The 13,085-nt window shown below is 39.2% G+C and overlaps 1 protein-coding gene across 4 annotated transcripts; it reads right to left on the bottom strand.

The window, feature by feature from the left end:
- Positions 1–208: 208 nt before the first annotated feature.
- On the bottom strand, positions 209–13,079 carry ash1 (histone-lysine N-methyltransferase ash1). 4 transcript variants are annotated; one of them, XM_043423512.1, is made up of 14 exons: positions 12,875–13,079; positions 11,614–11,892; positions 10,849–11,054; positions 10,645–10,767; positions 6,857–10,491; positions 6,061–6,393; positions 5,643–5,923; positions 4,806–5,305; positions 4,292–4,713; positions 3,776–4,102; positions 3,508–3,680; positions 3,150–3,316; positions 2,812–3,030; positions 209–2,640 (listed from the first exon to the last, which is right to left on the bottom strand). In XM_043423512.1, the coding sequence occupies exons 2-14, from the start codon at positions 11,783–11,785 to the stop codon at positions 2,497–2,499; spliced, it is 6,702 nt and encodes a 2,233-aa protein (XP_043279447.1). In that variant the 5' UTR covers positions 11,786–11,892; positions 12,875–13,079; the 3' UTR covers positions 209–2,496. The 4 variants fall into 4 exon arrangements, with proteins under 4 accessions (XP_043279447.1, XP_043279450.1, XP_043279448.1 ...); XM_043423515.1 differs by having other exon boundaries at positions 10,849–11,048; XM_043423513.1 differs by lacking the exon at positions 12,875–13,079 and adding an exon at positions 12,525–12,832.
- Positions 13,080–13,085: the final 6 nt, after the last annotated feature.

Raw genomic sequence — 13,085 nt, 5'->3', positions numbered from 1 at the left:
AATATCAAAAGAAGGCTCGCCAGTTTTTCGGAGATTGGACAACCATGAGTGAATCGAAAATGGAATCGTTTTTCTCTTCTAATTTATCGACATACTTAATTGAATAATTCACGAACTCACCTTTCCATGGAACTTGCAGAACGTTCAGATAAATGTGAAGTCTTAAAAATGAACATTCTTCTGTCTGAATGAATTAAACATAATCACATTTATAGTGCAAGGACGTAGTCTTTAACGTATATTAGTTTATGTTCATCAGAAATTAATACATTGTAGTTTGTATATAATCACTTAAATTAGCATCTTTCATTGATCGTGTGAAGGCGGTTAACGGAAAAAGAAAAGGAAATAAAAAAAAAAAATACAATTTCTGACGTATCAGACGAAAAAATCTTAAACAGCTCAGTCTAAGGGCTCAAAGCTCAAAAAACAAAATCAAAACATTTCATTTCAATCTGATACGGTGACAATACAGTTTTTTATAAAATTGTGACACCGTGTAATAACGCCAATAGAAGCACAATTAAAAAAGAAAAAATAATAAAAACAAGAAAATCATGTTCGTTTCCGTGCATGGATCGTCGTGTGATTTATCCTGTTATATCTTCGCAATAATAAACGTCGTTAATCAATACTATACAAAGAGATTATAATGGCAAAGTATTACATGTAATAAATTAATAATTTTCCGAAAATACCAACTAAGCATCGAATGACTACTACTTAAAACGGGAGAGACTGACAATATTCCAAGCGTGTTTTCGTTTTTTCTTCGTTTTTGCTTTTTTTTTTTATATTATATAAAAGCCGATCAACGGTTCAACCTGGCATAGAAATACCCGAACTTAGATACGTCGTTTTTATTGGAGTTTTTTTTCTGTTGCCAAATATTATAAATAAAAATAAAATAGCCACAGAAGGAACATATCGATTAAAATATTAGATTCAACAAACACAAAGACAATGAATAAAAAAAATTTCTCAACGTTGCGTTATATATTAAAAATGATTCTTCTTTGAGGCGACCGCCGAAAAAAATCATCAAGTAAATACTATTATTACAAATAAAAATTATGAATACCCACGTTTTCGCGTTTAATGTTAATTAATAAATATTTATGCCTGGATTTATATGTTGGTATTTACAGTCGAGAATAAAGTGTTTCTGTAAGGATGTTTTCATAAAACAATAATAAAAATAATAATAATTTAAATATGTCGGCAGATTAATCATAATTTTAGTATGCTACTTTACAATTACGATCCCAATAACACCGGGGGCGGGAGGCTTGGGTTATTAAAAATATAATATTCCTTTTGTGCAACAAAGCTCTATTCGCAACCACATTGCGGGTTTTTTTTTACCAATTTTTTTTTTTTTTTTTTTTATAAATTTGTACAATCAACTTTCTGGCTCAACAACGTTTTGGTCTGATAAAAATTAAAGAGTCAATTTATACAACTTTTTTGTACACTTTCCCAATTCATGTTAAGTTTTTTTTCCCAAATCTAATTTTTCGTTTCTTAACGAAATGAAGGAGGCCATGCTTCGACAGTAATCCGAGAAGAAGAGAAAAATGTTTTTGTTATACATCGAATTTTCATGAGTTTGATTTTCATATTCGAGCAAAGTTTTCTAGATAAATATCCCTTCGAATCATCCTTAAAACCCTCGATATATATTCACAGAATTATCTTTCCAGCTATTGGTAAGAAAGGCGAGATTTTCTCGAGACGATTATTTAAATGCGCGCTTTCCTCGAGTTTTTCTCGAAACGCTGTTTTTTCCCCACTACTTTTTTTTTTACGTTGGAGTATTACAACGGAACAAACTTGATGCGTATCGCTCCGAGATAAATATTAACGGCTATAAACATCTGGTAAAAGCTATAAGCTGAATGGACGGGATGTTTTGAAAAATCTAATTATCATATCGGTTACGTACATGAAATAATGTACTTACAATTAATATATATGATACAGCGTAATGATACTGACCACTCGAAAAAACTTTGCTGTTTTTTCTCCATTATTTTCTTTTTCCTCTTCCATCAATATTATTCTTACGTTACAGCTTCACCTGTACGCGAATTTTCATTGTTTTTAACCTCCAGTTTTCTATTCGCGTGGGATCAGGCCGTAGAGTAAAGATAAAAATACATCGCATGCCTTTTCTTTTCAAGCGAATAAGAAATGTTCTCGGAGGCTTTTTCTCATATCGTATTCTTTCTTGTTTGTTCATCAAGCACAGGACTTGTTTCACCAAATCCGACATCGAACTGTCTGAGTGACGATAAGTATCACAACAGTTACGTGTCATTTTCAGTTGCTCTCTTTGCTTCTATCAGGACAAATGAAGGAGTTACAGTTTCGCTCGTCTTGATTCTTGGAATATTTTCGTGCGCTTCTCCTTTTTTGTTCACTGTTTTTTTTCAACGTTTTCAATAAGTTATTCTAGCATTATGGGCAATGTCACCGACGTCACGTCATCCACTGTCACGGATTCGAATTTCCTGCTCTTTTCCGGTTTCGCCTGTTACGATCCAACAAAAACGAAAGATCGAGGGGATCCTTCTTGTTCGGCATTCTTTGAAGGAGATTCAACAGAATATTGTTCAATCGTTTTTGTTGTGCATCCTTCTGCAAAATTTACATTCAAAGATACAAAATAACTCGAATCACTCTTACGAAGATCATGAGAAAACCAAAAAATATACGAATGCGGATAAAATGAATAATAAAGTGAAGTGAAGTATTGAATTCAGATGAGACAATATGAAAATTCGACAAAGAAATATAGAATAGTTTTACCTGAGCAGCAGACATTGCAAAAGTAGTGACAACACTTGCGTCGCAGGATCTTTGTCGTGTTCGGTTGCTGAATGATTTAGTTTGTTCCTTGCCATTGAACTTAGTCGTTTCTGTTACTTCATTTTGAGAATTATTTTCTGTTTCCTGGTGAGTCGTTTTTTTCTTATCTTTTGACACTTTGCTGGTACCAGCGGATTCTATGCCTTCTAAGCTGTGAGGCTGTACAACAAAGACACCAGCATAAATATTTTTAGATTACAAATAGTAATTACATTAGTAAAAATGAGCGATTGAATAATTGACTCAATGTAATAATTTTATACAAAATATTTTATTACCAAGTACGTTCTGTAGTGCTTGATGCGCTCTGGGAAGACTTCAAAAGCGTATGGTTTTACGCAAACTTGGTGACGAGCCCTGGCTACTTTGGTAAAAAGCCTTGCTGCCCGGTCGACTCTGTACTCACAAACGTACGTGTGTTCCGGCGTCGAGCCTACCGGACGTCCTGCATTTCAAAAATTATCTATGATTCTTGTATATAGACAATTGACATCGTTAGTATGTTTTGGGAATGGCAAGTTTTCAACAGAGGCAATCTTATGGAATTTAAAATTGAACATGACGATTACTCGACAATGAACTGATAATTCATTAATCAATTCAGCAACAGCGTAAAAGAAAATAAAGATTTTTTGCCTTTGCAGTAGGTGTTTGGATCGAGAACCCAGCAACGTTCAGCCACGAGATCGCAGGGTACGGCCTCGTAAAGAGGAGCACAAACGACCTCGTTTTCGTAAAATTTTCTTGTTGGCTCGTGATAAGTTTCGTGGGGTCGTAGATAATGATGACCAAAAACAAAACGTTCGCCCCTGCAACAATTAAGGGGTTACGGGAATAAACGATATTGATGAATAATTCTAATGGCTGAAAAATGAACAAATTTGGTTGTGAAATTCTAACTCACTGCTCATTTTTCCACAAGCGTTCGATTCGGAAAATGTCCATCTCTTCGTAGTCGGGCTTTTGTATAGTTTTGTACGTGTGCTTTTCAGGTGTGTCGCGAAGAACATAAACCGTGTCACCCTGTCGAAGTTGTAAATCGCCTCGTAGCAAAGTAACAAACTGTTTTTTGCCTTCTTCCTCTTCTTCGCCTTCGAGTGGAATTTCTAAATCGACCTCACGTGGCTGACATCTCTCACAGAGATATGATTCTGCACTTGTGTCCGCTTTCACACAATCACAGTGTTGCCATACGAGACAACGCTCACATTGAATCATGAGACCTTCGTCCCTGCAATCAAATTCACGAATGATGAAATCATTTCTTTGCTGGGGCTAGAATATTGTTGGAATTTGATGTTGATTATTTTAGCAGTAATGAAAAGCATTGCTATGATTTGAAATGTTGGATAGGAGAAGCTAATGAAAAACGAAAATGTGCACTTTTTCGTATTTTACTTATATTTTGAACTCGTTTTACCTGTGAAGCCCACATATACATCGAATAACGTCTTCTTCACCGGCGGTGGAGCCCTGGGGAGGTAAAAAGCCTTGAGCAGGTGGTGACCCAGTAGCTTCCGTGATAGCATCGATGAAATCAGCTTTGCTCCCGAGATACAATTTCCTGAGTCGAGCAGCTGCGATACCCAGTTCGGAAGTTCGACCAAAAAATTTGACATTGTTGTCGAAGAGTTTGATCATATCCTGATCAAATTGTTCCGCCAATTTATATTGGCCAGTGCTGACAGCTTGTTCGATCATTGTCAGATCAATAGGGTCGACTATTTTCTCATAGTATTCCGGCAATTTCCGTTTTGGTGGTAAAGTTATAAATGGAGTACATAATAATTGGCCATTCTCATCGTTCGCAGTTGCAACTACGTTGTACAAACCCTTCAGTACCTGTAGAATAATTGAATATATTAAAATATTGCTTTGGGAAATAGAACTTTCGATTATTTGAAATGTTTTTTTTCTTAAAATTTTCTATTTACTTTGGCCAATTTTGCAGTCTTATTAACTTCCGGATCATCTTGCGCCTGCGCAAGTCTGCGAGTTCTAACAGTACGACAAGTGACGTTGTTCAATGCTGTCAATTGTGAGTAAAACACGTCGGACTGAGTCTTCGAATCGACGAGATTCTTTTCTTTTGTCGCTTGTACCAGCTTCTCCTTTCCTTTGCCAGTTTGAGCTTGAACGTTGTTGCTCGTCGGAGCTTTCAGACGCCGAACTTTTTCCAAATTCCTCAGTAAGAAACAATGATGCTGCTGTGCGAAACAACGTTGTTGATGGGACATCGGCTTTACCGAGGGTACGTGAATAATCATCGAATCACCGATCTTTCGAGTTTTACACAATCCTTTCGAATTCGACGATTGCACAATTATTGATTTGCGAATGTTCTTTCGCGGGCGTCCTACCGATCTTCTTTCTGTCGAGTCCACCTGAGCTGGAGTTATTGTCAAGCATTTTGCTACTCTCTGGCTCTTTCCACCTGATGAAAATGTTGTCAAATCAAGTTGCTTTCGGAACTTTGTGAAACATGTTGATATCACACATTGCAATAAATTAAGAGTTTAAATTCAAATATCATGTATTCAAGAGCAAAGAATGATTCAATTCGAATCAAAAGTTGCAAATCGCTGCAAATCCAAGCTGAGGAGTAGAATAATATTTTTTTTTCTTTACATGAATACGAAATCACATAAGTCAAGTGGAAACAGGCTTTTGCAAAAGCATGTAAATTCTATATTCGTACACCCTCAATTAAAATGATGAAAATTTGATGCATTGATTATTTTTTCATTGACATTATAAACGAATAAACATACCAATGACTCCTCGGCAAACTTCGCTCCCACATCGACACTGTTGTCCTTCAGAAGGGTTGAAAAGTGCAAAGTTGTAATCGTAAGTCAACTCTTCGCCGGGTCTGATGTTTCTTGACGCGAATAAAGCCATTCGCGGCAAACCGTGAACGCTCCATTTCTGCATCTCACAATTTGGTTCACAAGAATGATTAACGAAACGCCCATCGCCACCCATGCGATGCCCATCGATTACCAAACCTCCGTCGAGGTGTAAACAATAATGATGCGTGTCATTGGCATACCTGGAAGTTCCCAATAAAATTATTTATTTGATGCCATTGAAATTCATTCAATTCGATTTAATTCAAATAATTTATTGTTGACAATTTTTCCTTTTTCGTGACGATAGTACAAAATTTTGTTCAAATATGATGCTCACCTTGTAGCCATTCGAGATTTAAATTCTCGTTCCGAGACAACTTCTCCAACGTATTCCAAAATGAAATCGCCCATTTTTATAGAATCTTGAGTTCTTATGCCCCACCCTTTGCAGTCTGTCATAAATCGTTGCAAACCCGGAGCCCACTCGTGCCTCTGGATTTTTTGATTTCTGCACTTCTCACTGCAAGGACAAAATTGTGGCGAGCATTCGCTGAATACCATGCGATTTATGCATTCGTCGCCACAGCCACTTTCTGGTTTGCATTCGCAAGCCTGAGCCTCATAAAGCGTTGTGGGTTTTACGTCAAAGTAAATATTTGTTCGTATTTTTCTGCAAATAAAAGTTAAATATTTCAATGTTAATTACGTCACAGGTGGAATCGAAAAAATCCAATACCGCATATTAGTAGATCGGGTTTTCCGGGATTCTATCCTTAAAGTTCGTTGAAAATATTTCTTACTTTTGAACCTCATGTGATCCAAAGTATGAAACAATTTGTGAAATTTCGACTATTCCGTTAATAGATTAATTAATGAAAAAAATGTAGAAAGGCGTATTGAAATTACAGTATACATTCTTGAACAAACAATAATTATGCAGCACGTGTATTTCTAACGTTTTGCAATATTTCTTCTCGTCTTCTAGAAAATTTTTCAAAATTATGGAGTTTATCTTCAAACATATTAGAATTTTCCGACAGGAGTTTTCCCCTCGTTAGAAGGGTGGAGGGTACTTTACGAAATTATCGGAGATTCTGCAACATGATTATCTCTGAATAGCTTATAATAATTACCGATAATTCCAAGACGGTACCAAGTCTCTTCCAGGCAATCGCGAATGTGTGTGTAGCCACCACAAATCGTAAGGTAGTTGAAAGTGAATTTTTCTCTGTCGAAGAAATTTGCCACAATGATAAGGGGGTGGTAGTAGTCCATGTGGGTGTTCGGAGCTGTCGTAAATCATTTTGTTTTTGCCAGCGGAAGTTTCGGTACTGGTTACTTTTCGAGGTTCGTCTTCTTTGTAATAATCAGAAAAAAGGCCAGCTTGGAGATAGCGCTTTTTCCATCTCGGTTGTTTTCTTTTGATTTGCGAAGAGCCTAATTGTTTGCCGATTTCGGTTTCGTCACTGGCAACGTCGCTGCTCGGCAGCGCATCGCTTTCAGTGTCGTAGCCTGCGCTTCTCAAGCGTTTTATATTCCTGAGTGTGATATTACAAGGGCTGATCGAGCCTCTTCTTCGTTTATGATTGTTGTTTAGACACGCTGAGATTTCGAGTTTGACGTTAGCGTCGTTGCTCGCGCGATCAAGCTTCTTCACATTCTCTACGCTGAGCTCACCTACGCGTTGACTTTGGTTGTAACGCTCGAGGGACTCCTCGAGGGTCGCATTCTCGTCGTACATGCGGGAATCTTGTATTTTCTCGTATTTGACGGGGCACAATTTGTCACACGGTCTGCTTCCATCGCACTCGACCAAATCCTTGCGAACTCGTAGCTTACCTGAGCGCGCGTGCCCGGTGTTCTCGCAATGATTCATCGACACTTCTTCAACGACCGACTCGGTACATTCATCAAATCCTTTGTAACCGGCTTTGTCAACAAGTTTCTCGATCGCACGTTCGTTCACTGTTTCGTTAACGATTGGCAGCACCTCTTGTATCTCGCTCTCGATCAAAAGATTTTTGTCTTCGTTAGAGATTTTGATATCCGTCACGAGACTTTTTTCGACGACGACGTCGGTCCGTCGAATCAATTTCAACTCCCCGGCGTCGTGCTCGTTGTTCTCGGCTGTCTCCGTGGGCAATATTTTCTTCTTTTTCTTCTTCAAAGTCGGAAAACCTGTACGATTTATCGGTTTCCTACGACGTATTTTTTTCTTCGTCGATATCGTCGCAGCGACAGGGTTAAGAGGACTCGAAAGGCCTGGAGTAACTTCGACTTTTTTATCCCTCGTTTCTGACGGAGGCATCTTGACAATCGTTGATTGTAAGTCACAAGAATCTCCGCTGTTTTTCTCTCGATTATTATCCACCACCGTGACCTCGGTTTCATCCGGTTTTTCCACTGATTCTCCACTCATTTTGTCTACTTTTATGGATCTTTCCGTTGTACCTTTTTCCAATTTAGCCGGTAAGCCGGTCTTGTCCGACTTGACAGGCGCAGATTTATCGGCTTTGAGGCTTTTATCGGAATGACACTTCGGACTCTTTTCTCTCAAATGACCATCGCTTTTTTCATTCTTGTCGTTGCTCCCGTGATTGTCCGAGTTCAATTTCGTAACGGTAACTCGAAGATCTTTGACAATCTTTTTCTTTCTTCTCGGCTGTATTTCGAGCCGATTCGCTGGTTTTTCATCCGCAGATTCGCAACTCTCGCTCGTGTGCGTCTCGACGGATGGTATTTCTGTATCTCTATGGCGTTTTTTCGGTGTTACAGGAACGTTTTCCCGCTGATTACTGTTACCAAGATTTTCACTGTATCGCGTGATCGTAGCTTCGATCGCTTCCTCAATATGATTGTCCGTGGTGTTCGCTTCGTTCGAACAAATTTCATTTCCACTTGCGCTCGAACTTTGCGAGCTGTGAGGGCTCGACACGTGATAATGTCGTTTCTTCAATGGCAATCTCTGCTCGTTCGAATTTGAATTGGAGCTGTTGTTTAAACTACTTCTCGCATCGCCGTTTGCCGGCAATTTTTCTTTCTTCAAGCGCCTTTTCAACTTTTGCTCTTCGCTTGCATTCACATCGCTACCTTTCCGCTTTTTAATCATTTTTTTGACTCGAAATATTTGCGGTAATTCGGAATGAACGACACTCGCATTGTTCCTACCGAGGTTACAAGATCGTGCGAACTCATCGATCAATTTTTCCAACTCTTCGGTCACGCTTGGATTCACTTTGATCGGTTGTTTCGGAGGCACGACCACGCGTCTCCGGTGTTTGTGATGATGATGGTGGTGGTGATGGTGATGGTGATGCTTTTGACGGTTATTTTGTGCGGTTTCCAACGTTTTTTCAGACTTGTGAGCGTCGACCTCGACGTTCTCTGATTTTAGTGGCTTTTCTACTGGAAGTGAAATAACCGTTTGTACCCCGACAACATTAGTATCCGAATCTCTGCAAACGGCTTTCTTACTGCTCTTATTTTCCTTTAAAACTCTCCTCGGCCCGCTTGTCATTTGCAAACACTTTTTCGATGTCAACACTTTTTTACTGACCGAGGTAGCAGTGGAAGTGGTAGTTTCAAGGCGATTCTCTTTCGAGCTTTTACGACCGCTACTACTGCCTCTTTCATCCTGGGGCTGCGGTTGTTCGCGACGGTTGCTCGTTTTTTGTACAACAGTTGTAGCAGCTTTGTTCGAATTAGTTAATTTATCGGTTTTGCTCTTTCTATTAATTTCTCGGTCGAGCGTTTCTTTCTCTCTCGTTTGACCAGATTTTTTACTAGTTTGTTCGCCTCCCGTACGGGAATCCGTTGTATCCTCAGCTTTTTGAGTATCCGAGCGTGCTTTATCGTCTGTTTTTGTCGTATTATCAGTTTCGATATTGACAGACTGAATGGGTTTTTTGTCTTTGAATCTTTTGCTCTTGGGTACATTTGGATTTTTGCTCGATTGTATGTTCGATACTTTGGCCGTTTCGTTGTTGACTTTCGAGCTTTTGATCTCATTAGTTTCGGATTTTTTAGGCTTTACACTGTTCACAGGCTCGCTACGTTCGATCTTTTCAATTTTCTCGGCTACTTCAGGACGTAACCTCGGCCTGCCAGGGCCACGTGGTTGTGTCGATACCATCTTGGCTGGTCTCCCGGGCTTACGCTTCGGCGGATAAAGAACTCGGTCAACGTTTACAGCCGGTTTTGGTGCAGCTGCTGTTTGAAGCGGAGATTGAGACGCTGCCAATTGGCTCGTTGGACTGGTTGCAAGATGGAGCGGACTATTGTCTACCGATTGGATTCCCGAATCTGGCGATACGTTTGAGACACAAGCATATTCCGTGTCGGCTGCTTTTTTTACAAGTTTACTGCGTCGTTTCCTTGGCTCCGAAAGCAATGCCGTTTTCTCGACAAACTGTTGAAGCAACGTCGAGGAATAAACCGGTACGGGGTTTGCGTCCGTTGCTTCGCTAGAGTCTGAATCGGCTCCGAGCGACATACGCTCGATAGCTTTTGAAACCAAACGACCCGATTCGGAATCCTCGAAACCGTCGAACGGCGCATCTTCGTGTTCCTGATCCGGTAATATTGCCGCGAGATCTTCCTGATTAATCTCTTGCAACGGTTGCTGCTGCGACGGAGCCGCGGCCGGAACTACCGTCGTTGTTGTCGTCGTCGTTGCGGCTGCTGGTACTTGTTGAGGCACTTGTTCTTGCGAATTCGGGACACCAGGCCCACTCGATGAATTCGAATCGTCCGTTTCGTATTCACCGCTCTGAAAGTCATTTATTATTTAGTTTATTCGTACTTAATATTTTTCGTACCAAGTGCTCTAAAAAATAATGTAAACTATGGTTTCTATAGAGATTTCGAAAGTCATTCAAAACTTGATTTTAATCTATTTTATTTTGAGAAATGATTTTTTTACCTTCGCGCTATTATTAACTCCTTTCACGTTTCTTGCACCACTTCTTCTCGTTTTATCGCACTTTGATTTATCGATTTCTTCCTTCTTTTGAGCTTTCATGCTAATTTTCAATTTGAGTGCACCCTAATAAAAAAAAAAGTCAATTCAGTTTTTCATTTTTCTGCAGTAATTTATTCCAGGCATTATGCGAAAAAGTTTAAATACCTGTTCAAAATTTGTTTCTCTTATTGAAAATGTTTGTTCGCTGTTTTCTGATGAACAATCCGTGTTTGAGCCTGTTTCGGCACATCCTTCCTCCGCGCTGCTTTCATTTTCAGATTCTGAATCGGAGTAAGAACAGCTTCCCTCAGTTCCACCCGAACTATCTTCATCCGAGTCTGAATCTTCCTCCGAATCAACTGAATCTGTATCTTTAATATTTGCTTATTATCTTTATGTACCACAAGTCAAGGTCAAATTGATTTAGCATCATGGAAAAACACTTCAGCAATTTAACAGGGTAGATTTTGATTATTTTTCTGTACTTTCAGCAGAATTCATTGATCCATAGAAACTTATTTTACCCAAAATTAAATAATGAAGGGAAATATGAAATCATTTGAATCCCAAGAGAGACATTAAATAGAATTAAAATAATTTTATTCAAGAAAACTTTACTTTCGACTTGCATCCGAATTATATTGGATGAAAGTCAACCTGACTTTTCAAAGAGTGTAATTTGCGACTACATAAATATTCAAGTCTGTAGTTTCTTTCTTAAATGACACATTCATCTTTCGAGAAACAAAGTTTCCAATAAGCATGTACAGAAAAAACCAGGTTAGGTTTGAATAAGAAATCTCACCAGTCCATGAGAATTTGCGTCAGTCTTGTGCGTTTTTCTAACGAGGATCACTAGATTATGAACTGTCAGTCATTCTTAAAATTATATTGGGAAAATGAATAGGAAAAACTGAATAGATAAATTACCATTTCTTCCAGTGGCAGGATCCCAGCTACCACCACCTTTTATAGCATCCATATCAACAGTAGAGGGTAATTCTCGCTCGCCCTCTTCATCATTCTCGTCCCAATTCCAATTTTGTAATTCCAATTCCGAAGGATGATGAATGACCGCGTTCCATCCTGAATCACCGGACATCTTTCTGATTGTCAGACATCCACGTTATTTGAGCGTATCCGATTGTTCATTGGAACTTAAATCTTGGCTCTGTGCACTGCCATTGACTTCCTTAGAAGCACAAAATCCTGACGGATGAGGAAATAATGGAAAATTGTTAGACTCAAACTGTACAGAGTTTTGAACACTAAAATATGGAGGAGGCAAATATAGGACGCAATTGAAGATTTGAATGAAAAAACGATTGTTTAAACTACTCGATGAGAGACAAGACGATAAATCGTGATTGCCAAATGTTTTTTATTCATGAAAGCGAGTGGATTATTCACACGAAAACTGTTCACACTGCAAGTTTGTTTCGCGAACTACCATCGGCGATCGTTTTCTTTAATATTTTTGTTTTGGTTGCGTTGGAGCGAAAATCGTTTGGGCTTCTCGAAATCTCGATCGGTCCGTAGTATCCGGTTATAATTCGGCGACGAAAATTGACAACGCCACAATGCAATATCGTGCTCGTTAACGGGTAGACAGGACAGCTGTTTATCCGAATAGTTTGCATGTGTGATAATACATAGGAGGGGGGAGAGCGGAGGGAGGAAAGAGAGAGAGAGAGAAAGAGCAGATGTACGAGGGAGAGATTGCCCAGGGTTGCATCTATAACGAGAGGACGAATTGGCGCGAAAAATCGGTGGCACTGATAAGCTTACGATAGCCAAAAAACACCGCTGTTTGGTATATTTTTGGCTTTTTGGATGATTACCGTTTTTTAGTCAACGTTACATCGGGAACACTCGGAAACTCGTAAACCGACCGTTAGATATTTTTTTTTTCGTGCGTTTCTTTTTTTTTTACGTCTTTCTCCCAGGTACCGCGAGAACGAAGCGACGTCGCGGTAAACTTCTCGATTAGAAAGTTTTTTCCGATGTTTACTTCTCCCTGTGCGTGTTGGTCACAAAATGGCGTTCAACGACGAAGACATTCGTCGAACGTTACACCAGTGAAAAAAAGAGAAGGAAAAAAAAATACACAGATGCACACTCTCTCCTCACTTACAAACAGAGTCGTACAAGACACGGAAATTATATGGGATAAATTTCGCTACAGTCGAACCTCTTACACATCCCGAAGATCGCGTCCCCTTCGGTATATCGACACCAGAACGTTGTGACTTTTTCATTGACCAACGTACGATGAACGATTAAATCTCCTGTCGTTGATTATTACCAAAAAAATTTATTCACAAGCATGTTTTTTTTCTCTCTTTTTAGGGCTTTATACGTCGAACGCATACAACGCGCGCGCGCGTCTCACACGTTTCTCG

This window comes from Venturia canescens, chromosome 7, assembly GCF_019457755.1.
Source record: "Venturia canescens isolate UGA chromosome 7, ASM1945775v1, whole genome shotgun sequence".
In the NCBI taxonomy this organism is placed as follows: domain Eukaryota; kingdom Metazoa; phylum Arthropoda; class Insecta; order Hymenoptera; family Ichneumonidae; genus Venturia; species Venturia canescens.
Note: the sequence above shows the minus strand (reverse complement) of the source record. Positions and strands in the feature narration are given on the sequence as shown.

What these genes read in the sequence shown, in the direction of transcription:
- ash1 (XM_043423512.1), bottom strand. Translation starts at nt 11,785, where the DNA reads ATGTCCGGTGATTCAGGATGGAACGCGGTCATTCATCATCCTTCGGAA. An exon ending in GAGAAACAAATTTTGAACAG is followed by an intron (nt 10,768 to 10,848) that starts GTATTTAAACTT and finishes TTTTTTTATTAG; the next exon opens with GGTGCACTCAAATTGAAAAT. An exon ending in AGACTGCAAAATTGGCCAAA is followed by an intron (nt 4,714 to 4,805) that starts GTAAATAGAAAA and finishes ATTATTCTACAG; the next exon opens with GTACTGAAGGGTTTGTACAA.